Raw genomic sequence first — 27278 nt, 5'->3', positions numbered from 1 at the left:
GTCATTGTTTCTGATGCCATTATAAATGGGATGATTTTATTTATATTCCAGATACTTTGCCATATGTTATTCGTTAGTGTATAGAAATGCACTGACTTGGGGAGCCTGGGTCACTCAGTTGATTGAGCGTCTTACTTTGCTGTGGTCATGATCCCAGGAGCCCAGAATCAAGCTCCGCCAGGGGCTCCCTGCTGGACGGGGAGTCTGCTACTCCCTCTCCCTCTATCACTCCCCCTGCTTGTTCTCTCTCTGTCAAATAAAGAAAAAATAAAATAAATAATAAATACATAAATAAATAAATCTTTATAGAAATACACTGATATCTGTATATTGATTTTGCATCCTGCAGCTTCCTGATCTGTTTATTAGTTCTGACAGTTTTTCATGGAGCCTTTAGAGTTTTCTGTACATAAGATCATGTCATCTACAAACAGACAGTTTTACTTCTTCTTTTCTGGCATGAACATCTTTTATTTCTTTTCTTGCCTAATTGCTCTGGTTAAGACTCTCAGTACTATGCCAAATAAATGTGGTGAGAATGAGCACCCTTGTCTGTTTCTTGTTCCAGTAGGGAAGCTTTCAACCTTTCATCATTGTGTATGAAGTTCACTGGGAATTGCCATATACAGCTTTTATTATGTTGAGGAGTGGCATACTCTATATTTTTCTATACTTGTTATTTCTGCATACCTGTGTCTTTGCACAAAAAAAAAAAATTCCACTAGTCAGAAAGGGTTACACTCCTGCACTGTTGCTGGGAATGTAAATTGGGAAGCCATTCTGGAAGTCAGTATAAACATCCCTCAAAATGTTAAAAAATAGAACTACCCTGTGATCCAGGAACTGAACTACTAGGTATTTACCCAGAGGATATAAAATACTAATTCAAATTGATACACACATGCTGATGTTGCTAGCAGCATTATTTACAATAGTCAAACTATAGATACAGCCCAAATGTTCGTCAGTTGATGAATGCATAAAGGTGATATGGTACACACACACACACACACACACACACACACACATTAGAATAAGACTGAGCCACAAAAAGTAATGAAGCCTTGTAATTTGCAACAATGTGGATGGAGATAGAAAGTATTATATAAGTGAAATAAGTCAGTCGGAGATAGAGAAATACCATATTATTTCACTCCTGTGGAATTTAAGAAACAAAGCAAATTAGAATAGGGAAAAAGAGAGACACAGAGAGAGGCAAATGAGGAAACAAAGTCTTCACTATAAATAATAAACTGTTGGTTGCCAGAAGGGAGATATGTGGGGGAATGAGTGAAATAGGAGATGGGGTTAAGGAGGGCATTTGTTCTGATGAGCACTGGGTATTGTAAGAAAGTGTTGAATCACTGTATTGTAGAGATGAAACTAATATTACACTATATGTTAACTAACTGCAATATATTTTATTTTATTCTTTAAATTTTAAAGATTTTTTTTTGAAGTGGGGCAGGGCAGAGAGAGTGGGAGAGGATCTCTAGCTGACTCCCCACTGAGCACTGGGGCCTGATGCAGACCTTGATCCCATGACCCCAGATCATGAACTAATCTGAAACCAAAGGTCAGATGCTCAATTGACGGAGCCACTCAGGAGCCCCAACTAACTAGAATTTAAATAGAACCTTTAGAAAATGCCCACTCGTCCATTTTTTAAAAGATTTTATTTATTTATTCATGAGAGATACAGAGGGAGAGAGAGGCAGAGACACAGGCAGAGGAGAGAAGCAGGCTCCATGCAGCGAGCCTGATGTGGGACTCGATCCCGGGTCTCCAGGATCACACGCTGGGCCGAAGGTGGCACTAAACCACTGAGCCACCCGGGCTGTCCCCAATTTTTGTCACTAAAATAGTGACACTGGCATAAGTCTAGACAACTAGTTAAGAAAGGCCTCTTAATATGATGCAATATAAAACCCAAGAAGCATTCTTGATGAAAAAAATGTAACCTGAATCTATTTAAGCTTTGATATTCATTTTCCAATAAAAGGGAAGTATAGGGTTTAGAGAAGCAAGTGAAATGACACCATAAGGAAACAAAGTCAGAATATGGACATCCTACATGACAGCATGTCTGGTGGTCTTTCAAAGAGTTTATATCATAAAAAGTTGAGGAGGTAGAGGACCATTACATAGTGAAATGTTTTGCTTACTGAGTTTTCAAAAACGCCCATGAATCTGGCAGCTAGATCAGGAAACAGAACATTGTTAGCACCCAAGAAGTTCCAGCTCTCTTCCAGTTCTAAATGCCTTCTTTAAAAAGATATATTTATTTATTTGTGAGAGCAGGGATGGGCAGGAGCACAGGGAGAGAAATCCACAAGGAGGAAACCTGAGTGGCTCAGTGGTTGAGCAACTGCTTTTGGCTCACCTCATGATCCTGTGGTCCTAGGGTTGAGTCCTCCATCAGGCTCCCCACAGAGAGCCTGCTTCTCTCACTGCCTGTCTCTTTCTGTCTTTTTGTGTCTCTCATGAATAAATAAATAAATCTTAAAAGAAAGAGAGAGAGAGAGAGAGGAGAGAGAGAGAGAGAGAGAGAAAGGAAACAAGGAGACTCCTGACTGAACTCTGAGCCTCATAAGGGGATCTAACCCAGGGCCCTGACTTCATGACCTGAGCCAAAATCAAGAGCCAGCCACTTCTCCCACTGAGCCACCCAGGTGCCCCCCATTTATATGCTTCTAATGTTCAATCACCTTTGCTTTCCTGGGACAAACTGAACTTAGTCCTGGTCTACTGTCTTATTCTATGTACTATTGAATTTGGTTTGAGAATACCTTGTCTAGCATTTTTGCCTCTCTGTACATCAGGATGACTGGCCTGATACTTTCCTCTTTTTGTACATTGGTTGTTGGTCCTCTTTCCATTTAAAGGTTATAGTAACCTCAGAATGAGTTGGGGGATATTCTTTCTTTTCTATGGATGAACTTGTCTGATTTTTTTTTAAGATTTTATTTATTTATTTATTCATGAAAGACTGAGAGACAGAGAGAGAGAGAGAGAGCGCCAGAGACAAAGGCAGAGGGAGAAGCAGGCTCCATGCACCGGGAGCCCGACGTGGGACCCGATCCCGGGTCTCCAGGATCGCGCCCTGGGCCAAAGGCAGGCGCCAAACCGCTGCGCCACCCAGGGATCCCAACTTGTCTGATTTTGAGACGATTTGTCTTGAAAGTTCTATGAAACTGATTAAACTTATGAAGTGGAAAATTTATTCTCTTTCCTTAAAATCTTTTCATATGGAGAATCTCAGATATACAAAGAGAGTTTGTATACAAACGTGTACAAATGGACTCTAGTTCATTATATCAGAGAGAATAGTATCCTGATAGTATCCTGAACCCCCATGTACCCATCTCCAGCTCCAAAGTATCAAATCCTGTGAACCTTGCTGTACCTATCTCCCTTATACTCCTCCACCCACTGGATTCAATATTAGAAATCATACAATATTGTTTGGAAACACTTTGTATGTACTTCTAAAATATTAGGCCCCACCAATTACAAAACATCAAACTTAGAGAAAGTTGCAAGATTATTATTAGAGGGAACTCTCATATATCTTTCATGCTTATTTACCAATGCCACATGTGTATTCTATGTGTATACATGTAAATATACTCATTAGCATGCATACAAACCTTCATTTTACATATATGTATATATATATGATTTTTTGATGAATCAAATGAAAGTTATAGGTATCTTAATACTTCATTCTAACTTCAGCCGATATCTCATCAGAACCAGGATTTTCTCCTATATATCCAATGAATGATACTCAAGTTCCCCCAATTTGATATTAATACAACAATATAATCTACTATGATGTCTACATTAGCTTCCAGTTACTGCTGTAACAAATAACCACCAACACGACAGCTCAAAAGCAACAGACATTTCTTATCTTATGTTTTGGGAGGTCAGAAGTCCAATATGGGTTTTACTGAGCTAAAATAAATATATTTGCAAGTCCACATTCCTTTCTAGAGGTTCTAGAGGTAGATCCATTTTCTTGCCTTTTCCAGTTTCTGGAGTCTGCTAATACTCCTTGACTTGTGGTCTCTTGATTTGGGCTCAGGTCATGATGTCAGGGTCCTGAGGTCAAGCCCTGCACTGGGCTCCCTGCTCAGTGGGGAATCTGCTTGAGGATTCTTTCCCTCTGCCCTCCCCATTCTCAGGAGCATCTCTCTATCTCTCTCTCCCAAATAAATAAATAAACCTTAAAAAAAAGATTTATTGGAATCCCTGGGTGGCTCAGTGGTTTAGCGCCTGACTTCAGTCCAAGGCGTGGTCCTGGGGTCCCCGGGTTGAGTCCCAATTGGGCTCCCTGCATGGAGCCTGCTTATCCCTCTGCCTGCGTTTCTGCCTGTGTCTCTGTCTCTCTGTCTCTCATGAATAAATTTTTAAAAACTCTTAAAAATAAAAAAAAGATTTATTTACTTATTCATGAGAGACACAGAGGGAGAGGCAGAGACATAGGCAGAAGGAGAAGCAGGCGCCCTGCAGGGACCCCAATGCGGCACTTGATCCTGGACCTCAGGATCACGCCCTGAGTGAAAGACAGATGCTCAACTGCTGAGCCACCCAAGCATCCCATAAATAAATAAATCTTAAAAAAGAAAGGATCTCACACTGGTGCTACTGCATACCTGAAGAAGGAAAAAAGTATGGGCTGAAAAAGTTCTGAAGAAATAATAGTCCAAATTTAGCTTGAGTGAAGCCCGAACATGATAAGCATCACTAAGACACATGACAAATTTCTGAAAACTAAAAACAAGAGAAAAGACTGTCTTGAAAAACAGCCAGAATAACAACCCATTGCATATTAAGGAACACTGATTCAAGTGACGGTAGGTTTTATATCTGATGGCATGGAGGCCAGAAGGAAGTGGCCTGTTTTTTAAGTGGAGGACAAATCCTGTCTCTGGCAAATGATCCTCAGGAGTAAAGGGGAAATAAGGAAATTTTCAGATGGAGGAAGATTATGAAAATTTGTTGCCAGCTGACCTGCTAAAAAGAATGGCCAAAAGAAAAGATATCCAATTCATCCTTCTCCATTGCTTATGTTTGGTGTCCAATCTAAAGCTAACCCTGTTTACATTGTTTTGAAATAACCACTTCTTTCACCCCTTTGGGGGCTCAAACTAACGATACTGACATCAAGAGACACAAGCTCCACTGACCAAGGCAGCCAGGTGCCCCAAACCAAATTTAAGACTATTCATTTTTTAGAGAGAGAGAGTGAGAGAGCACAGGAAAGAGTAGCAGAGGGAGTAGCAGGCTCCCACTGAGCAGGAAGGCCTATGTGGGGCATGATCCCAAGACCCTGGGAATACGACCCAAGCTGAAGGCATACCTTTAACTGACTGAGCCACCCAGGTGCCCATCAAATATATTCAAAGATTTTATTTATTTGTTATGGAGAGAGAGAGAGGGAAGGAGCACAAGCAGAGGGAGGGGCAGAGTGAGAAGTAAGCCCTTCACTGAGGAGGGGGCCCATGTGAAACTTGATGGGGGGAGGCTTTACCCCAACCTGGGATCATGACCTGAGACGAAGGCAGACCTTAACTGACCGAGCCACCCATGAGTTCTGCCCCTAAGCAAAATTAAAATAATTGAAATCAGAGAATGTTCTCTAAAAATAGTAATCATGGCTCCTGGGTGGCTCAGCGGTTGAGCATCCGCCTTTGGCGCAGGTTGTGATCCTGGGGCCCTGGGATGGAGTCCCACATTGGGCTCCCCACAGGGAGCCTGTTTTTCCCTCTGCCTGTTTCTCTGCCTCTGTGTGTCTCTCATGAATAAATAAATAAAATCTTTAAAAAAATAAAAATAGTAATCAAACTAGAAATCAATAACAGAAAAATCTCCGAAACATTTGGAAAGTAAGATACATATATGTAAATAAACTATGGATCAAAAAGCTAGTCTCAAAAGAAATTTTAAAAATACACAGAATTAAATTAAATACACAAAAAGAATCTTCACTATTTGTGGGATGCAGCTTATCCTGTGCTGAGTGGGGAATTTGTGTTTTTTTAAAAAACATTTTATTTATTTATTCATGAGAGACACAGAGAGAGAGAGAGAGAGAGGCAGAGACACAGGCAGAGGGAGATGCAGGCTCCATGCAGGAAGCCGTATGCGGGACCCGATCCCGGGACTCCAGGATCACGCCTCAGGCCAAAAGCAGGCACCAAACCTCTGAGCCACCCTGAGTAGGGAATTTGTACCCAGAAATGCTTACAAGTGAGGAAATACTCAAATTGGTCATCTAAGTTTACCACAAGAACTAGGAAAATAAGAGAAAAGGGAACCAAACTAAAAGCAGAAAGAAAGAAAGAAAGAAAGAAAGAAAGAAAGAAAGAAAGAAAGAAATCATAAAGAGAAGAGCACCCAGGTGGCCCTTATGTTGGACACTGTCAGTGGACAGAATGGACCTGAGCCCCATAGAAGGGCAGGGCTGGGTCCGTAACATCAGAGTTGGTTCTGTAGATAGAATGTGGATGTGAAGTAGGAGATGGGGGAGGCTCTGAGGGGCCTAGTCTTTTCTCTCCCTCTGAGGGGTCACAGGCAGATGCAGGAACCCTCAAATGTTGGCTTCTACCCTGGGAGATCTTCAGGCTCCACTTGCCCTTGGGTGGAACGTTTACTCTGCCCAGAAGGGCAGGCAGAGGGCAAAGGACTCTGACACCAGGCACAGGGATCAGTCAGGAGGAGCTGGGGGAAGAGCCCAGGGTTCTGCTCAGCCCTGCTGCCTGGGGCTCAGGAAACAGGATGTTGTGCTCAGGGGGGCTGGGTGATGGGTAATGGGTGTGTTTCCAAGGTCAGGCATGAAGGGTCAGAAGTTCATCATGAAACATTTCTGCCTTCAGTAGGCAAGGGAGTGGCTTGAATCTCAGGGGGCAGGTTGTCTCCCAAGAGGCTGGAGCAGACTCCCATCTGCCCTGAGGCCACACTCTGGAGGCAGCCATCAGCCATGCAGGGAGCTGGAATGGTTGTGCCAGAGAGGAACATCCACACATGTGTAAAGTGTTTAGGATTGAGAGATGAGAGCAGAAATCGGGTTGTCCCATGAGAATGCTACTTCTGCCTCACTGCACTCTCTTCTGTAGAACAGAAATGGGCAGCCTCTCCAGCAGTCCCTCATTGCCTCCTCCCTGCTCAAGTCCTGGGGGGAGCAGGGCTGAGACGCTGTCCGTGGTGCTGAGGACCCTCAGGCCTTCCCAGGGCTTGGGAGCCTTGATCTTCTAGGTGTGTCTGCTTTCTCCCATTCTTTTTTTTTTTTTTTTTTCTCCATTGTTAACAAGGAGCATGTGGAGATGGACTGGCCTCTGTCTCCACCACCTAGGGCAGTGAGGGTGCTGTGCATATCACTGGAGGAAGTGACTCCACAGTCAAATGACTAGGTCCAGGCTGCTCACCAGCAGTTTGTAGAGAAGGTTGATGAACTTGACCAGAATTGATCCATGTCCCTGAATATCCTCAAGATTTATTGCTGGTTCTCTGGCTCAGATAGCGGCTCCCGACACCACTTAGGTCTGGAGTCTCAGGAGGGTCCATGCAAGGAGCAGTACCATGGGGAAACTAAGAAGCTACTTCTGCTTTGGGTTTAATCTGCCAGTAAATGTTTGTGTCAGGGTGTTGTAATTCCTGTAAAACAAGAAGAAGCCTCTGAACCCCTGTAACCCTCTTAGAACATATCTGGGAGACTTTCAGGTTCCAGGCATAATAGGGCTGCTCTCTGGGAGCCTGGCTGTGTGGCAGGTTCCTGCCACAGGCCCCTTCTTTCCCCTACCATCCCCCTACTCTGCTGTTTCCTGAACCTGAATGCACAGCCAGGGGTAGGTTAGAGGCAGATCTTCAGCCCCCTTGGGATTTAGGGACCAGAACATCCATTGCCCTACTCACCTGGTAGATAGAAACTGCTGCCATGGGGCTGGACAGTGAGTCCTAAACAGAAGAGAATGGGTGTTGATAACAGAGAAGAAGTGACCAGATCTGCCTCTTGAGCAGCCTTCTCCAAGCCTGCTAACCCAAACCCCTGTCCCAGCTCATTCCCCACTGCATTCTCTGCCCCAATCCTGTTAGCTCTTGACCCCTGGCTGATGGTCTCAGTGCCCATCTTCCCCTGGATGACCTCCAGGGTTCACACTAGGCCAGGGAGCAGGGAAAACTCAGTACATGGTGGGGGCTGGTCCTGCCCCAGGAGAGGGTCGATCCATTCTTGGCCGGAATGAGGCTTGCCTTGTCCTGGCTACTGGGGGACACAGGCCTTGTGTTGTCCTGTGGAATTGATTGGTGGCCCTGCATTGAGCCTGCACAGCCTGGTCCCCAGTGGAAAGAGTGGGGGAGGAGTGAGCTTACCGGGGATGTGTTGCTGCTGGCTGGACCATGGCCTGAGAGCAGAGACAGGAATTAGCACCCAGGGCTGTGAGGAAGCTTGAGCTCACCCTCCCAGTCAGGGACATGTCTTTAGCTCTCAGAGAACCACAAAAGGATAACCTCCCAGGGAGACTGATGGTCCATTTTAGAGCCCAGTGATGGCCAGGTGCTGACTAATGATCAGATTTCCAGAGGTCAGGAATTATAGGTAGTGGAGGTACTCTGGCTGAAGCCCCAGAGAAAGAGTCAGAAGCCAAGGGGGTGACTCCAGGAGTGGACATTGTGGGGCAGATCTAAGGAGCTCCCAGTACCACCAGGGCTGAACAATACTCACGGGCAGTGGATGCTGGATGCCAGAGCTCTCTGACATCATGCCAGGCACTGGCCCTAGAAGAGATCATGCTTATGGGTGAGGGGTGCAAGGTGAAGTCACAGCATTTGGTGTCAGAGCAGGGGAAAAGGAAAATCCTCATTCAGGCAGGAGTTTGAGAATTCCTCTCTCCACCACTGCTGATTAAGAAAGCAAGGGCCCAGGAGAGGGGAAAGGAAAGGCCTTGGGAGCACATCTGTCCCAGGCCCAGAGGGGAAGACCTGCAGACAATGAAATCTAGGAGAAATTGTCCTGAAAAGGGATGGAGGACCCAGGAGAGGAATCAAACATGAGGGTTTGACTGAGCGGAAGGGGAAAGGCTGCAGGTGTATGTTCAGGACATGTGGGGAGCCCTGGGGATGCTGGATCCCTGAATGCGGGGCCCCTGATGTGGTCAGACCCTCACTCTCTCAGGCCAGAAGATGCTGTAATGTGACAACAGCCTTTATTCCATCTCTATCTGCCTGGAAGAGGCATAAAGCATGTCACAGGATCTCTCCCTGGATGAGCCCAGGTTCTCTGATCTCACACAACAGAGGCTCTGATTCCTGTATCTGCCATTTTGGGGGATGACCCTGCCTGGCCTGGCAGGTTATTCCAGTCTCCCTTGGGTGGCATTGGCCAGGACCACCCTCATATCCTGAGGTCACAAATCCACCTCACATGGTATATAGTCTTAAATAAACTATGGGGAGGTGCTGTTATTGATCACTTACAGCATTGCTGTAGATTTGATAAGTGAACCAGGACAACCCTGAGGAGCTGTTTCCTAGTTGCCCCTAATTTATAACCAGGGAGGCTGTGAATGAAGCACCCAGGTCAGCAGGTGGTCGGGAGGGAGCCTGATGCAATGAGAGGGAAAACCCAGGGGGCAGATGGGAGGCCTGGAAGAGCCAGCCCAGAATCATGGGTCAGGACAGGGTCTTCCTGTCTGGGGGTGAGCTGTGGGACAGGATAAGTTTGTGGGAAATGCCATTTTACCTTCCAGTCTTTGTGCAGAGCAAGAGACACCCCAGGGAAGCCGTGAGTGCTATTCCAAGCAGAACCCCAAGTGCAGTGCCAATGATGGACCTCACAGGGAGGCCTATGGTGCTTCTTTCATCTGAAATAAGAAGAAAAAGGGAGGGGAACGAGTCCCAAGTCGAATCTGGGGACACCAAGAGGGACGGTGGGGGAAGGGCCTGCTTAGGGAGTAAGGCAAGGCCACTGAGGTCTGGGTGGTGTGTGTGTGTGGTCACCACATAGTCCTCACCCCCGACTGCTACATCATTTCTGTTCCTCACAGTGAAACCTTGGACTTTCTCTAATCTTTACATTGTCCCCCCACCTCTGGGACTGTTCATCCTCTCATATTATACCTCTTCCTGTCTTCCTTTTTTATCATTGTTGGTCTTAAAAGAAGGCCCTTACCTGTCCATTCAGTACTGATTAAAGAGAATAACATTCTGACTGCTTTTGAGGTCAGCTCTATGCAAGGCACAAGAGAAATATTATCTCATCTGCTTCTTCTCCTGCCATGAGGGGCTTGGTATCATCCCCACTGTGCAAAATGAGTATCTGAGCGTTTAAAGGGCTTATCCAAATCAGTAAAAGTCACAGAGCTGGAACTTGATAATACAGCACTTAATCTCAAGTCCACATGACATTACAGCTAGTAACAAAAACTTAATAAAGGAAAAATACCTCTAAATTTCATTGAGTCCTAAATCTGTGTATGATACTATCTCAGGATTTCATCTCATAAGCTCAATGAAATTTAGCAGGTTGAGCGTCTTGCCTGATGTCCAACAGCTGATACATATCAGAACCAAAATGCTGACAAGATTAATTTAATTCTGGAGATCTTATTCACATTGTCCTACACACTATGAAGGAGGCTCTCGCCTTCTCTGAGGATGCATCCATTTGATATCCCCTCCCAGCAAAATATACTGAAGGAAGGGTGAGTGGTCAAGGGTCACTCACAGATCACATCCAGCTTGATGGGGTCACTTTTACTGGAACTGACGGGGTTGGCGACCTCACACTGGTAATTCCCAGAATCCTCCCTCTTGACAGGGTGTATGGTCAGGTTGCTGTTGCCCTGGGACAGGTTCCTTCTCTCCATGAGCTTTAGATTCTGGCCATTCAAAAACCACTGGATAGAGACCCCCGCATTACTTGTGGAGCAAGTCAGGACCACAGAGTCCTTATTTTCTGTGACTGTGAAGTTGGTGACCCAGAGAGAGGGCTTTGGCACTGGCTCTGCAGAGAAACACAGGAGGTGATGGAATGAGAATTGGCCTGAGGCCACACATCTTCCTCTGAGATCTCATACATCTGAGAGCCCCAGCAGGCTCTGTAAATGTACTCAAGAATATGACTCTCCTGTCTGCAGAAGGATAAGTGTCTTTTTTCAGGTGATGCTCTATAAGGAGAGGCCTACACCCTCCACCATCCCTCACATTCTGGTCCTCAGTCATGTGTCTGCTCTGCCTGGATGTCTCTGTAATATCAGCACCAGGAATCTCTTCCCTTCACATGGCCAGCAACCACATCATCAGGGGGAAAGATTCCTACTTCCTGACTTCAAAGTTACAGTAACCACCTTAACAGGAGTGTGATATAAAGACAGACATAGAGAGAAATGGAATAGAATAGGCACCCCAGAAACAAACTCTGTCATATGTGGTCCAATGATTTCAATAAGGTTGTCATGACCATTCAATGAAGAAAAAATGTAATCCACAAATGGTGTGGGAACACTGGATATCCATGAAAATGAATGTAGTTGGATCCGACCTTATACCATGTACAAAAATTAACTTCAAGTGATCAGACAATGAGAAGGAGGCAAGATGGCAGAAGAGTAGGGGTCCTTGTTTCATCTGGTCCCCTAGACTTAGATAACTTTCAAACTTTCCTGAACACCTATGAATTCAACCTGAGGTATAAAGAGAGAACAGCTGGAATGCTACAGAGAGAAAAGTGATCACTTCTTACAAGGTAGGAAGGCAGAGAAGAGGAATGGAGGGGATATATCAGAAGATAATCAGCGGGGGAGGGAGCCTTGGAAAGTCACTGCAGGAAAACAGTGCAGTGCAGAATTGGAAACTTTAGAAATCTGCTCCTGAGAGAGTCTTCCCTGACTGGAAAGGGCTCAGTGGGGGAAATATAGCAGAATCGCAGGAGGGGCAGTGAAGTCTCAATATTCCTAGAGACACAGTAAAAATAGGGGCACCCAGGAGAAAGCTTAACTGGTACCATAAAGTGCAAACTGCAGTCAGATTGCAGTACAGGACTGGAACGCAGCAATCCTCCTGGGGCATCTGGGAGAGGCAGGCTGGGAAGGTTGCCTGGCAGTGAACAGAAACAGGCTATCCTCCATCCCTTCCAGGGGCAAAAATCCAGCAGCACAGCACTTTCTGTCCCAGGGCCAGGAAACATACAGAAGCTAGCTATCCTCCATTCCCTCTGGGAAAGGAGGAATGAGGAGTGCACAAGACAGGGAAAGCTCTCCTGCTGCTAGGCCCCTACAAATTTCTACAAATCAGTGCCCCCATGCATACTCCCGGGAGGACCTAAACCAGTATGCACTGAGAGACTGCAGCTTGGTACACCTGGGGAGCTTTTGCCTCCAGGGCTGGAGATCTGGCCACTGCCCTTTCTTTTCTTTCACCTGGGAGAGGCGGGGCCTGGGAAACAAAGGCCTCACAGGACAATCAGCTTCATGCCAGGCCAAAGGCAGGGCATCTCTGTCCCTGACACCTGAGAATCAGTGCAGCAGGCCCTTCCCCCAGAACAGCTGGAAGAACAGGGGAATAGCAAATTTACTGACCAAGCAGCACTGGAAAGCTCCAGAACTGAGGGAAAATAATTTCTAGAACTTGAGGTTTTTCCCTTATAAGTTGTTTACCTTTCAGGTTAAAAATATCCAATATTTTTTTTCCTGCTATAACTCCAATATCTTATCAACTCTTCACTTTTAAGTTTTTTCCTTTTTGACTTTCATTATTTTTACAATTACATGCTATAGATATATTCTTAATTTTTGGATTCCTTTCAACATATTAAATTTAATTTTTGTAGATATATAAGTTATGGGTTGGTTTTTTTTTTTTTTAGCCTTGTTTTGTTTTATAATTTTGGAATTTAGTACCTTCTAACATACAAACCAAAACACACTCAGAACCAAGTGGAACACCATGTTGGTTCATTCTGTGAGATTATATTCTCTCTTCCTTCCCATTCTGCCCCCCACCCCTTTTATCTTGTTTTTGTTTCTGTGGTAGCTGTTGTGTCTCTATATAAGTTTTGCTGGTTTATATAAATTTGGAAATTATTACCTCTTTTTTAAAAGATTTTATTTATTTATTCATTAAAGACAGACAGAGAGAGAGAAAGAGACAGACAGAGACAGAGACACAGGCAGAGGGAGAGGGAGAGGCAGGCCCCACGCAGGGATCCCAATGTGGGACTCGATTCCAGGACTCCAGGACCACACTCTGGGCTGATGGCAGGTGCTAAACTGCTGAATCACCTGGGTATTCTCCAAGCACCTTCTAACATACAGAACAAAGTACACTCTGAAGCAAGAGGATTACCCTCTTGGTCCACTCTGAGACTATATTCTCTCTCCCCAACCACTTCCTCCCCACCCTTATTTTTTAATTTTTTACTATTTTAAAATTTTTTCACTTTCATGGGGTTTCTTTTCTTTTCCTTTCTTTTTCTTTTCTCTTCTGCTCCCTGACCTCTTTGGAATTGTCTAGGGTGTGTTTCATTTAGGTTATGGTTATTTTTGACGCTGCTCCCTCATACAGCCATTCTGCACTGGACAAAATTACTAGAAGGAAAAATTGACCACAAAAGAAAGAACCAGAAGTAATACTCTCTGCCACAGATCTAATGGATATGGATTTAAGTAGCATGTCAGAGATACAATTCAGGGATACAATTATAAAGTTATTGGTAGCTCTTGAAAAAAGCAATAAAGGACTCTAGAGATTTTCTTACTGCAGAATTTCGATCTAATCAGGCCAAAATTAAAAATACTTTAACTGAGATGCAATCTAAGGTGGATGCTCTAACTGCTGGGGTTAATGAGGTGAGAGTGACATAGAAGACAAGTTGATAGAAGGAAGGAAGTTGAGGGAAAAAGAGAAAAACAATCAAAAACCTACAGGAGAGGCTTCAGGAAATAAGTGATAGTTTGAGAAGGAATAATATTCACCTCATTGGGATTGCAGAAGATGTGGAGGGAGAGGACCACAAAGTATATATGAACAAATTATAGCTGAGAACTTCCCTCATCAGGGAAAGGAAGCAGGCATTCATATCCATGAGATAGAGAGGAGCCCCCCCAAAATCAATAAAAACTGATCAACACCCCGACATATAATAGTGAAGCTTGCAAATTTCAGAGATAAAGAAAAAATCCTAAAATCAGCTCAAGACAAGAGATTCTAATTTATATGGGGAGAAATATCATATTAGCAGCAGACCTATCCATGGAGACCTGGCAGGCCAGAAATGGGCTGGCATGATATATTCGGGGTACTAAATGAGAAAAACATGCAGCCAAGTATACTTTATCCAAGAAAAAAAAATACTTTACCCAGCAAGGCTCAATAGAATAGAAGGAGAGACAAAGAGTTTTCAGGATAGACAAAAACTGAAAGAATATGTGACCACCAAACAAGCTCTCCAAGAAATATTAAGGGGGACCCTATAAGTGAAGGAAAAAGCACCCCAAAAAACCAATCTTCAGAAACAGGGACTGTATAGGTAATACTATGGTACTAAATTCATCTCTTTCAATAGTTACTCTGAAAGTGAATGGGCTAAATGATCCAATCAAAAGACTCAGGGGAACAGACTGGATTAAAAAGCAACCCATCTATATGCTATCTACAACAGACTCATTTTAGGCTTAAGAACACCTCCAGATTGAAAATGAGGTGGTGGAGAATGATTTACCATTCAAATGGTCCTCAAAAGAAAACTGAGGTAGCAATCTTCATATCAGATAAATAGATTTTAAACCAAAGACTGTAATAAGAGATGAAGAGAGACATTATATCATACATAAAAGGTCTATCCAACCAGAAGACCTAACAAGTATGAATATTTATGCCCTTAATGTGGGAGCAGCCAAGTATATCTACCAATTAATAACCAAAGTAAAGAGATATATAGATAATAATATATTAATAGCAGGAGACTTCAACACGGCATTCTCAGCAAAGGACAGATTTTCTAAGCAGAACATCACCAAAGAGGGGATCCCTGGGTGGTGCAGCGGTTTGGCACCTGCCTTTGGCCCAGGGCACGATCCTGAAGACCCGGGATCAAATCCCACATCGGGCTCCCGGTGCATGGAGCCTGCTTCTCCCTCTGCCTGTGTCTCTGCCTCTCTCTCTCTCTCTCTCTCTCTCTCTCTGTGACTATCATAAATAAAAATTTATTTTAAAAAATTAATAAGATAGACAAACCCCTAGGAAGCCTTATTAAAAAGAAAAAAGACTCAAATTAGTAAAATCACGAATGAAAGAGGAGCAATCACAACCAATACCAAGGAAATACAAATGATTTTTAAAATGTATTATGAGTAACTATAGGCCAACAAATTAGGCAATCTGGAAGAAATGGATGCATTCCTGGAAACCGACAAATTACCAAAACTGAAACAGAAAGAAATAAAAAACTTGAACAGGCCAATTACCAGTGAGGAAATGGAAGCAGTCATCAAAAACCTCCCAAGACACAAAACTCCAAGGCCAGATGGCTTCCCAGGGGAATTCTACCAAATATTTACTTTTTTTGTATTTTTTTATTGGAGTTCAATTTGCCAACATATAGCATAACACCCAGTGTCCAATCCGTCAAGTGCCCCGCTCAGTGCCTGTCACCCAGTCACCCCATCTCCCTGCTCACCTCCCCTTCCACTACCCCTTGTTCGTTTCCCAGAGTTAGGATTCTCTCATGTTCTGTCTCCCTCTCTGATATTTTCACTCATTTTCTCTCCTTTCCCCTGTAATCCCTTTCACTCTTTCTTATATTTCCCATATAAATGAAACCATATAACGTTTGCCCTTCTCCGATTGACTTACTTACTTACTCAGTATAATAACCCTCCAGTTCCATCCACGTCGGAGCAAATGGTGGATATTCGTCGTTTCTAATGGCTGATTAATATTCCATCATCACATCTTCTTTATCCATTCATCTTTCAATGGACACTGAGGCTTCTTCCACAGTTTGGCTATTGTGGACATTGCTGCTATAAACATCGGGGTGCAGGTGTCCTGGCATTTCACTGCATCTGTATCTTTGGGGTAAATCCCCAGCAGTGCAATTGCTGAGTTGTAGGGCAGTTTTATTTTTAACTCTTTGAGGAACCTCCACACAGTTTTCGAGATTGGCTGTACCAGTTCACGTTCCCACCAACAGTGCAAGAGAGTTCCCCTTTCTCCACATCCTCTCCAACATTTGTTCTTTCCCATCTTGTTAATTTTCCCCATTCTCACTAGTGTGAGGTGGTATCTCATTGTGGTTTTCATTTGTATTTCTCTGATGGCAAGTGATGCGGAGCATTTTCTCATGTGTTTGTTGGCCATGTGTATGTCTTCTTTTCTACCAAACATTTAAAGAAGAAATAATACCTATTCTACTAAAGCTATTTCAAAGGATAGAAATGGAGGGAATACTTCCAAACTCATTCTATGAAGCCAGCATTACCTTGATCCTAAAACCAGACAATGACCCCACCAAAAAGGAGAATTATAGACTACTTTCCCTAATGAACATGGATGTAAAAATTCTCACCAAGACACTAGCCAATAGGATCCAACAGTACCTTAAGACGATTATTCACCACAACCAACTGGTATTTATTCCTGGGATGCAAAGGTAGTTCAACATTCATAAAGCAATCAATGTGATAGATTACATCAATAAAAGATAAGACAAGAAACATATGATCCTCTCAATAGATGCAGAGAAAGCATTTGACAAAATACAGCATCCATTCCTGATCAAAGCTCTTCAAATCATAGGGATAGAGGGAACATTTCTCAATATCATAAAAGCCATTTATGAAAAGTCCACAGCAAATATCATTCTCATGGGGAAAAACTGAGAGCCTTTCCACAAGATCAGGAACATGACAGGGATATCCATTATCACCACTAGAAGTACTAGAAGTACTAGAAGTATTGGAAGTCCTAGCCTCAGCAATCAGGCAACAAAAAGAAATAAAAGGCATTCAAATTGGCAAAGAAGAAGTCAAACTCTCCCTTTTCACAGATGACATGATACTGTATATAGAAAACCCAAAAGATTCCATCCACCCGAAGACTGCTAGAATTCATACAGCCATTCAGTAATCTGACAGGATACAAAATTAGTGCACAAAAATCAGTTGCATTTGTATACACTAACAATGAGACTGAAGAAAGAGAAATTAAGGAATCAATCCCATTTATAATTGCACCCAAAGCCATAGGATACCTAGGAATAAACTTAACCAAAGAGGTAAAGCATCTACACTCTAAAACCTACAGAACACTTATGAAAGAAATAGAGGAAGACATAAAAAGATGGGAAAACATTTCATCTTCATGGATTGGAAGAATAAATATTGTGAAAATGTCAATGCTACCCAGAGCAATTTACATATTTAATGCAATCCCTATCAAAATACCATGGACTTTCTTCACAGAATTGGAACAAACAATCTTAAAATTTGTATGGGACCAGAAAAGACCCCAAATAGCCAGATGAATGTTGAAAAAACAAAACAAAACTGGGGGTATCACAATGCCTGACCTCAAGCTCTATTACAAACCTGTGATCACCAAAACAGTATAGTACTGGCATAAAAACAGACACATAGATCAATGGAACAGAATAGAGAACCCAGAAATGGTTCCTCAACTCTATGGTCAACTCATCTTTGACAAAGCAGGAAAGAATATTCACTGGAAAAAGGACAATCACTTCAATAAATGGTGTTGGAAAAAATGGACAGCCACATGCAGAAGAATAAAACTAGACCACTCTCTTACACCAGACACAAAGATAAACTCAAAATGGATGAAAGATCTAAATGTGAGACAAGAATCCATCAAAATCCTAGAGGAGAACCCAGGCAACAACCTTTTTGAATTTGGCCACAGAAACTTCCTGCAAGACATATCTACGAAGGTAAGGGAAACAAGAGCAAAAATGAACCATTGGGACTTCATCAAGATAAAAAGCTTCTGCACAGCAAAGGAAACAGTCAACAAAACTAAAAGACAACCTACAGAATGGGAGAAGATATTTGTAAATAACGTATCAGATAAAGGGCTAGTATCCAAGATCTATAAAGAACTTATCAAACTCAACATCCAAGAAACAAACAATCCAATCACGAAATGGACAGAAGACATGAACACCCATTTCTCCAAAGAAGACCTACACATGGCCAATAAGCACATGAAAAAATGCTTCACATCACGTGCCATCAGGGAAATACAAATCAAAACCACAATGAGATACCACCTCACACCAGTGAGAATGGGGAAAATTAACAAGGCAGGAAACAACAAATATTGGTGAGGATATGGAAAAGGGAACCCTCTTGCACTGTTGGTGGGAATGTGAACTGGTGTAGCCACTCTGGAAAACTGTGTGGAGGTTCCTCAAGAAGTTACAAATAGAGCTTCCTTAGGACCCAGCAATTGCACTACTGAGTATTTATCCCAAAGATACAGATGCAGTGAAAAGCCGAGACACCTGCACCCCAATGTTTATAGCACCAATGTCCACAATAGCCACACTGTGGAAGAAGCCACAATATCCTTCAACAGATGAATGGATAAAGAAGATGTGGTGTATGTATACAATGGAATATTACTCAGCCATCGAAAAGGACTAGTACCTACCATTTGTTTCAATGTGGATGGAACTGGAGGGTATTATGCTGAGTGAAATAAGTCAATGGAGAAAGACAATTATCCTATGGCTTCAATCATATGTGTGGTATAAGAAATAGTGAAAGAGACTATAAGGGAAAGGAGGAAAACTAAGTGGGAAAAAATTAGAGAGGAAGACAGACCACGACAGACTCCTAACTCTGGGGAAACAAACAAAGGTTTGCAGAAGGGGAAGAGGGTCGGGATATGGGGTAATCGGGTGATGGCCACTAAGGAGGACACTTGATGGGATGAGCACTGTTGGCAAATTTAATTTAAATAAAATATTTTTTAAAAGAAATAAAAAAAGATCAGACAGCTAAACATAAGAGTCTAAACTGTAAAAGTCTTAGAAGAAAACACAAAGCAAAAACTTATTGAGACTGGATTTCCCAATGATTTCTTAGATATGACACCCAAAGCAAAGACAACAAAAGAAAGAACAGATGAATGGGATTGCATCAACATGGAAAACTTCTGTGCATCCAAACACAATTGTCAGAGTGGTATCACTAGTTATGGAATGAACAGGATATGAAATACAGTCAATATATTCTAATGGGGCTGCCTGGTGATGGGTGGGAGTTACATTGTGTGGCACAGTATAATGTATAGAGTTGTTTGATCACTATGTTGCACACCCAAAACTAATGTCACATTGTGTTCATGTCATATAGTGTCACATTAAAGTTCACTAAAAAATAAAAAAGTGACAGCAATGAATGGATTGGAAGGAAACATTTGCAACTCATATCTGGTAAGAGGTTAACATCCAGAATATATAAAGCACTTCTGCAATTCAACAACAAAAAAACAACTTGAACTTGAGGATCCTTCTTTCTTCCCTATTTGCAAAGTCCTCTTTGTGTATAGGGCTCTCTGGAGCTGAGAACCCTTCTCTCCATGTTCCAGGCGGAACTCAAGGTCTGCAATGAAAATTTTGAGAGTAAGGGGAGGAAATGCCTGCAGACATGTCATGGGAGAGTTGAGGGACAGACCTAGGGATTGACCATATCAAGCAAATAGGAAATAACTTTTATAGGCTCTTTTTTGAAAAGCAGACAGACCTTCACCACACTGCTCAGTACAGATGCTCCAGGGATGCACTTACCAGAGACAGTGATGGTCTTGACTGTGGTCTTATTGAGGCAGGTGCCAGAGTTATAGACGAGGCAGGTATAGGATCCGCTATCGTTGGCAGTGATGTTGGGGATAAAGAGTTCCTGTGTGAATGGCGGGAGTCTCCCATTGATAAGCCAAGAATACTGTGCAGGTGGGTTAGAGGCTGTGTGGCAGGAGAGACTGAGGTTTGCCCCTAGACGGTAGTAGGAGTCTGAGGGGGAAATGGTGGGTGTGTCCGGGCCATCTGGAGCAAACAGAATAAAGCCACACAGGATAGAATCCCAGGGAAGGGGAACCTCCTAGTCTGCGTAAGAGCCACAGTGTCCCTCTAAGCTGGGTCCCAACCTTGTTTTTAAATGTCCCAACCGGGATCCCTGGGTGGCGCAGCGGTTTGGTGCCTGCCTTTGGCCCAGGGCGCGATCCTGGAGACCCGGGATCGAATCCCACGTCGGGCTCCCGGTGCATGGAGCCTGCTTCTCCCTCTGCCTATGTCTCTGCCTCTCTCTCTTTCTCTCTGGGTGACTATTATAAATAAATAAAAATTTAAAAAATAAAATAAAATAAATAAATGTCCCAACCAGGGGATCCCTGGCCACCCAGCGGTTTAGCGCCTGCCTTTGGCCCAGGATGTGATCCTGGAGTCCTAGGATTGAGTCCTACCTCAGGCTCCCTGCATGAGCCTGCTTCTCCCTCTGCCCGTGTCTCTGCCTCTCTCTCTCTCTCTCTCTCATGAATGAATAAATAAAAAAATAAATAAAATCTTTAAAATAAAACAAAATGATAAAACGTCCCAACAAGAAGCCCTCTGTGTTCACTGAGCCTGGGTCTGAGACATGAAGCTGTTTCCCCTCCCAGGCTGCTGACCCTCTCAGGAAGGAGCAGCCCATCCCCTTCTAGTCTTGTTTAGGCTGAGCCTGTCCAAATTTGCAGGACAAGAAGCCATGGCAGGCTGGGTGTCCAGCTGAGGATCATGGACATGGACCCCAAAAGGAGGGATGTGGCTTGGCCTCTGGCTGTGTGGACTTGAGCTGACAGCCTGGACCAGGTAGGAACAGAAATTACTCACAGAGCACATTCAGGGTGAATGGGTCACTACGATCAGCACTCACTGGGTTCCGAGTTTCACACTCATAGGGTCCTGTGTCATTCCTTGTGACACCATGTACAGTGAGAGTCCTGTTGTCCAGGGACAGCTCCAGCCTGGGACTGTCCGGGAGGCTCTTAGTGTTTACTGACCACAGGCAGCTTGTGCTCTGAGTCTGAGCTTCACACATTAACACTACAGAATCCGCATTCTCCACGGGGCTGGAGTTGTTGCTTGTGATGCTGGGTTTGTGTAACTCCGCTGTGTGCAGACAATAGAGAGAACATTGCCCTGTGTGGTACCTGTGATTCCTCAGCAGACATTTTTTTTAAAGATTCTATTTATTACAGAGACAGAGCACATAAGCAAGGGGAGGAACAGGCAGAGGAAGAAGGAGATGCAGATTCCCCACTGAGCAGGGATCTCCACCCAGGCTTCGAACCCAGCTCCCTGGGATCATGACTTGAACTGAAAGCAGATGCTTAACCAACTGAGGCCCCAGGCACCAGGCACCAGGTATCATGAGTCAGAGTTGGCATCTCCAGCTCTCAGCCAAACTGAGTCTTTAAAAGAATAAGGCAGGTGTGTATCTCAAGACAAATGCATGCAGATCTGAGCTCTGAGAGAAGGTAAGGCCCCTGCTCTGTGTGCCTGAAAGCACAGGCCCTCTCAAATGTGGATTACAGTATTTGGTCAGTATTTGAGACAAATGCAGAGAGCCCCGGACCTCTCCTGGTTCATCACAGACCTGACAGCCTGCCCTAGAGAATGGGTTCTGAGCAATAGTTACTGTTGAAAAAACCAGGAACAAGCCCAGAGGTCAGTTCACTTCTCAGCCCCCCCCCCCGCGGCATGTAGATGTAGCACCCCCTGGCTGTTTGATAACGAGTGACATGAGGCAGCGACCCCTTACATGGCAGAGCCGAGTCTGACCACCAAAGAGCCAGAGAATGATCAGGAAGCAGGGGTGGTGAGCGATGAATGATCCATCATCTCTTCAGAGAGGGGTCCTGGGTGCAGGATCCTAGGAGGTCTGGCCACACAGGCTCTCTGCCCTCCAGCGGGAGAGAATCCCCCACCATCCACTCCTTCCCTCCTAAGCAAAAGCAACTGAGTCTGCTACGCGTGGACCATGTGCTGGTTTCAGGAGCAGAGTCGGGAGGGGAAGGCAAGTCCCATCCCTTACCCCCCAGTGGGACCAACAGCAACACATCAGGAAACAGGCAGGTAAGGATGAGCCCCCTGGGGTGGCGGGCAGGAGCATTCTCCCTCTGATTGCTGAGGCAGGTCATTCTGAGTAAACTGGAGTGAGCCTCCATTTGGTCTCACTACCCAGACCAGCATCCCTCCCACTGACGGAGGAGACAATGGGGCTGGGTCTGCAGAGAGAACTTGGGTGACTGATGTGCTGCTCATCAGTTTGTGTGACTCCTATTCAGTGACTGTTTCTCCCTGTGCCTTGGTTTCCTCAGATGCAAGAGGAATAACGGTAGATGATGTCTACTTGCCAGGCCTGTGAATTAAGTTTTAACATCCTGAAATATCTGATTTAAATTTTGTCCATAGCAGCTGGTCAATCAAATGGCCTCTGTTCCTATTCACCCCACAGGAGAGGGCTCCCTGGGCCTGAATCTGGGTGGAGGAGGAGCTGCCAGGAGCATCTTACTGCTCTGTTGCTCCCTGAGGAGCTGCCTTTCCTCTGGAGGCCCCCAGTCCCCCACAGCAGTTGGCCAATGGACTGGGGACCTGTTATGTCTGTGCTGTCCGTTCTGAGCCTCAGGTGAAGGCCCAGGTACTGCCACTCCCCTCATGTGGCTCCTGACACTGAGCACTTGGCTGGTGACCAGCTTCAGCTTTTGGGAATTCCTTGCTCCCAGTCAGCTCTGCACAGGAGCCCTAACCCCATCCTGGCACAGACTCCCGGAGTCACCAGAATCAGGGGCCCCAAGACAGTGGTCTGGGCAGAGGCTTTCTGGGCTGAAGTCTGGGGAGGATCCCTCAGGCATGGCCTTGAATGAGTCCTGCAGGGTCTTGGTCAGATGATCACAAGAGTCTGGATTCCAGGAGAGGAATTCGTATCTCAGGAAATGTGTCTCCAGTGTGTGTGGGTCCCCACCTAAATGCTTGAACCCCTCATGGGACATAATGCAGAGAGGGATGGAGGCCCAGTGCAAGCCTGTGAATCCTGTGTGTGTGAAGTAGAATGCCCCCCACCCAACACCAGAGGTGAGAGAGAAATTACTCACGGAATACTCGGAGCTGTCCAGTTACTAGTGCAGTTTCAAATTTTCTGTTTATGATTTGTAGGATGTAAGATCCAGTGTCGCTCAGGGTGATGTTCTGGAACAGCAGGGATCCATTGGGGTATATTATCTCTCTGCCACTGTGTGCAGGCCCCGGGGTAATTACTCGTGTGTCTACTACATATAATACAATTTGATGGACAGGTGCTACAATTTCCCCTCTGAACCAGGTAAGGCCTGCTGTATCCCCAGGCAGATTGAGGACCCGCAGAAGAGCGTCCTTCCCTTCGGCAGCATTGGGAGGCACGGATTCCACAGTGACTTGGGCAGTGGTGAGCGGGTTCCAGGAGATTAAGAGTGAGACTAGGAGGGAAAAGAGGGGACAGATCAGTGTTTGGACCTATGTGTTGGGATGGAGAGCTGGGGCCCTGGATATGGAGCAGGTCCTAATCCCCCAGCCTCCAGGTGTGTGTGTGAGTGTGCACCCGTATCTGGGTGTCTCTGTGTGTCTCATGCTGGTCAAGTCAGTGGCATGATGACATTACTTTTGGGCCTTTGAACTTAATTTCCTCTGTTTTCTATGTTCTTCCTCAGATGTCTGTGGCTCAGTCCCTCACTGCCCTCAGATACCTGCTCACACTCAGGGGGTCCCTGGGAGAGGCCTGCCCTGACGCCTCCTCTGAGGACCTTCTGTCCTCACACTCTGACCTTTCCCTCTTCTGTTCCCTTCAGGGCCTTTTCAGTACCTGACATGACATTCACCATGACCAAGTGGGATTTATCCCGGAGATGCAAGGCTGGTTCACACTCATAAAGCAATCAATGTGATTGATTGTATCAGCAAGAGAAAAAACAAGAACCATATGATCCTCTCATTAGATGAAGAGAAAGCATTTAACAAATTACAGCATTCATTCCTGATCAAAACTCTTGAGAGTGTAGGCATAGAGGGAACATTCCTCAGCATCTTAAAAGCCATCTACAAAAAGCCCACAGCAGATACCATTCTCGATGGGGAAACACTGGGAACCTTTCCCCTAAGATCAGGAACAAGACAGGGATGTCCACTCTCACCCCTGCTATTCAACATAGTACTAGAAGTCCTAGCCTCAGCAATCAGGCAACAAAAAGACATTAAAGGCATTCAAATTGGCAAAGAAGAAGTCAAACTCTCCCTCTTTGCCAATGACATGATACTCTACATAGAAAACCCAAAAGACTCCACCCCAAGATTGCTAGAACTCATACAGCCATTTGGTAGCATGGCAGGATACAAAATCAATGCCCAGAAGTCAGTGGCATTTCTATACAATAACAATAAGACTGAAGAAAGAGAAATTAAGGAGTCAATCCCATTTACAATTGCACCCAAAAGCATAAGATACCTAGGAATCAACCTAACCAAAGAGGTAAAGGATCTATACCCTAAAAACTTCAGAACACTTCTGAAAGAAATTGAGGAAGACACAAAGAGATGAAAAAACATTTCATGCTCATGGATTGGAAGAATTAATATTGTGAAAATGTCAATGTTACCCAGGGCAATGTACACATTTAATGCAATCCCTATCAAAATACCATGGACTTTCTTCAGAGAGTTAGAACAAATTATTTTAAGATTTGTGTGGAATCAGAAAAGACCCCGAATAGCCAGGGGAATTTTAAAAAAGAAAACCATATCTGGGGGCATCACAATGCCGGATTTCAGGATGTACTACAAAGCTGTGGTCATCAAGACAGTGTGGTACTGGCACAAAAAAAGACACATAGATCAGTGGAACAGAATAGAGAACCCAGAAGTGGACCCTGAACTTTATGGTCAACTGACATTCTGGACGTCTTTGTGTGTCTCTCTTCTTCCCAGAGAAGTGAGCTCAGGGAGCAGGGACTGGTCTGCTCTGTGCTGTCCCCCGGGGTGGCCCGGCTGCAAATACCAGGGCTGAGCGTCCCCAGGGCCCTCCGAGTCTGGCGCTTATCGGTCAGGACCCCAGGGTGGTGGCAAGGCCAGGGTTTAGGGTCCCTGGGTGTGGTTCCCGTCAGGTTGCAAAACTGAGTCCCCGGTGAGGAGGCCCTTGGGACCCAGCCCCTCACTCCCCACTTGCAGATCCCGAGGCCGCCCCGTCGCTGAGCCGGCTCCCCCGCCCCGCCCGCCGCCCCGTCCCCCGCGGAGCCCCGTCCGCCCCCCCAGGCCCCAGGCCCCAGGCCGCCGCTCCCCCGTCCTCCCGCCCCTCCCAGGGGATCGGCCCCCTCACCGGCCAGCAGGAGCTCCTGCCAGGGGCCGCGCCCTGCTCGGGGAGAGGCCGAGGGGGGCTCCATGGTGCCCGCTGCCCGCTCCGTCCGGCCGGGGTGAGAGCAGCTGCCGCCGCGCAGACGCTCGGGCCCCGCGGTCCGCCCGACAGCGCCGCGTCCTTCCCCCTCGGCCGGGAGCGCGTGGGCGGGGGGATCACGTGGACCGGGGCGGGGTCTCCGCCGGTCCCCTCCTCTCCCCCCCCTCAGGACTCCAGGTCCCCTCTTCCCCTCTGACTTCTGACTCTTTTTTTTAATGTATATTTTTTATTGAAGTTCGATTTGCCAACATATAGTATAACACCCAGTGCTCATCCCGTCAAGTGCCCCCCTCAGTGCCGGTCACCCAGTCACCCCATCCCCCCCACCCACCTTCCCTTTCCACTACCCCGTGTTCCTTTCCCAGAGTTAGGAGTCTCTCATGTTCTGTCGCCCTAATTTTCCCCCCTCATTTTCTCTCTTTTCCCCTATAATCCCTTTCACTATTTTTTATATTCCCTGTATGAGTGAAATCACATAATGATTGTCCGATTGACTTACTTCACTCAGCATAATACCGCCCAGTTCCCCAAATAGCCAAGGGAATATTGAAAAAGAAAACCAGAGCCGGGGGCATTACAATGCCAGATTTCAGGTTGTACTACAAAGTTGGAATTATGAAGACAGTGTGGTACTGGCACAAAAACACACATAGACGGATGGAACAGAATAGAGAACCCAGAAATAGTTCCTCAACACTATGGTCAACTAATATTCGACAAAGCAGGAAAGACTATCCACTGGAAAAAGGACAGTCTCTTCAATAAATGGTGCTTTATTGGACATCCACATGCAGAAGAATGAAACTAGACCACTCTCTTTCACCATACACAAAGATAAACTCAAAATGGATGAAAGATCTAAATGTGGGACAAGATTCCATCAAAATCCTAGAGGAGAACACAGGCAACACCCTTTTTGAACTTGGCCACAGCAACTTCTTGCAAGATACATCCATGAAGGCAAGGAAAACAAAAGCAAAAATGAACTATTGAAACTTAATCAAGATAAAAAGCTTCTGCACAGCAAAGGAAACAGTCAACAAAACTAAAAAACAACCAACGGAATGGAAGAAGATGTTTGCAAATGACATATCAGATAAAGGGCTAGTATCCAAGATCTACAAAGAACTTATTAAACTCAACAGCAAAGAAACAAACAATCCATTCATGAAATGGGCAAAAGACATGAACAGAAATTCCACAGAGGAAGACATAGACATGGCCAACAAGCACATGAGAAAATGCTCCGCATCACGTGCCATCAGGGAAATACAAATCAAAACCACGAGATACCACCTCACACCAGTGAGAATGGGGAAAATTAACAAGGCAGGAAACAACAAATGGTGGAGAGGATGTGGAGAAAGGGGAACCCTCTTGCACTGTTGCTGGGAATATGAACTGGTGCAGCCACTCTGGAAAACTGTGTGGAGGTTCCTCAAAGAGTTAAAAATAGATCTGCCTTATGACCCAGCAGTTGCACTGGGGATTTACCCCAAAGATACAGATGCAGTGAAAGGCCAGGACACCTGCACCCCGATGTTTATAGCAGCAATGTCCACAATAGCCAAACTGTGAAGGAGCCTCGGTATCCATTGAAAGATGAGTGGATAAAGAAGATGTGGTTTATGTATACAATGGAATATTACTCAGCCATTAGAAACGACAAATACCCACCATTTGCTTCAATGTGGATGGAACTGGAGGGTATTATGCTGAGTGAAGTAAGTTAATCGGAGAAGGACAATCATTATATGGTTTCACTCATTTGGGGAATATAAAAAATAGTGAAAGGGATTA

The 27278-nt window shown here is 44.9% G+C and overlaps 1 protein-coding gene across 4 annotated transcripts; it reads right to left on the bottom strand.

Moving 5' to 3' along the window:
- Positions 1-3892: 3892 nt before the first annotated feature.
- LOC144284794 (cell adhesion molecule CEACAM8-like) lies at positions 3893-25550 on the bottom strand. 4 transcript variants are annotated; one of them, XM_077849847.1, is made up of 10 exons: positions 25404-25550; positions 23155-23514; positions 20891-21169; positions 19814-20068; positions 10730-11008; positions 9746-9866; positions 8729-8781; positions 8377-8408; positions 7921-7962; positions 3893-7662 (listed from the first exon to the last, which is right to left on the bottom strand). In XM_077849847.1, the coding sequence occupies exons 1-10, from the start codon at positions 25465-25467 to the stop codon at positions 7597-7599; spliced, it is 1551 nt and encodes a 516-aa protein (XP_077705973.1). In that variant the 5' UTR covers positions 25468-25550; the 3' UTR covers positions 3893-7596. The 4 variants fall into 4 exon arrangements, with proteins under 4 accessions (XP_077705973.1, XP_077705981.1, XP_077705976.1 ...); XM_077849855.1 differs by lacking the exon at positions 10730-11008; XM_077849850.1 differs by lacking the exon at positions 20891-21169.
- Between the last annotated feature and the right edge of the window lie 1728 nt (positions 25551-27278).

The sequence above is a fragment of the Canis aureus genome, chromosome 1 (genome assembly GCF_053574225.1).
Source record: "Canis aureus isolate CA01 chromosome 1, VMU_Caureus_v.1.0, whole genome shotgun sequence".
NCBI lineage: Eukaryota > Metazoa > Chordata > Mammalia > Carnivora > Canidae > Canis > Canis aureus.
This window is presented reverse-complemented; position numbering and strand designations above follow the sequence as displayed.

What these genes read in the sequence shown, in the direction of transcription:
- LOC144284794 (XM_077849847.1), bottom strand. Translation starts at nt 25,467, where the DNA reads ATGGAGCCCCCCTCGGCCTCTCCCCGAGCAGGGCGCGGCCCCTGGCAG. An exon ending in TGGACAGCTCCGAGTATTCC is followed by an intron (nt 21,170 to 23,154) that starts GTGAGTAATTTC and finishes GTCTGCACACAG; the next exon opens with CGGAGTTACACAAACCCAGC. An exon ending in CTCTGCACAAAGACTGGAAG is followed by an intron (nt 8,782 to 9,745) that starts GTAAAATGGCAT and finishes GATCTCTTCTAG; the next exon opens with GGCCAGTGCCTGGCATGATG.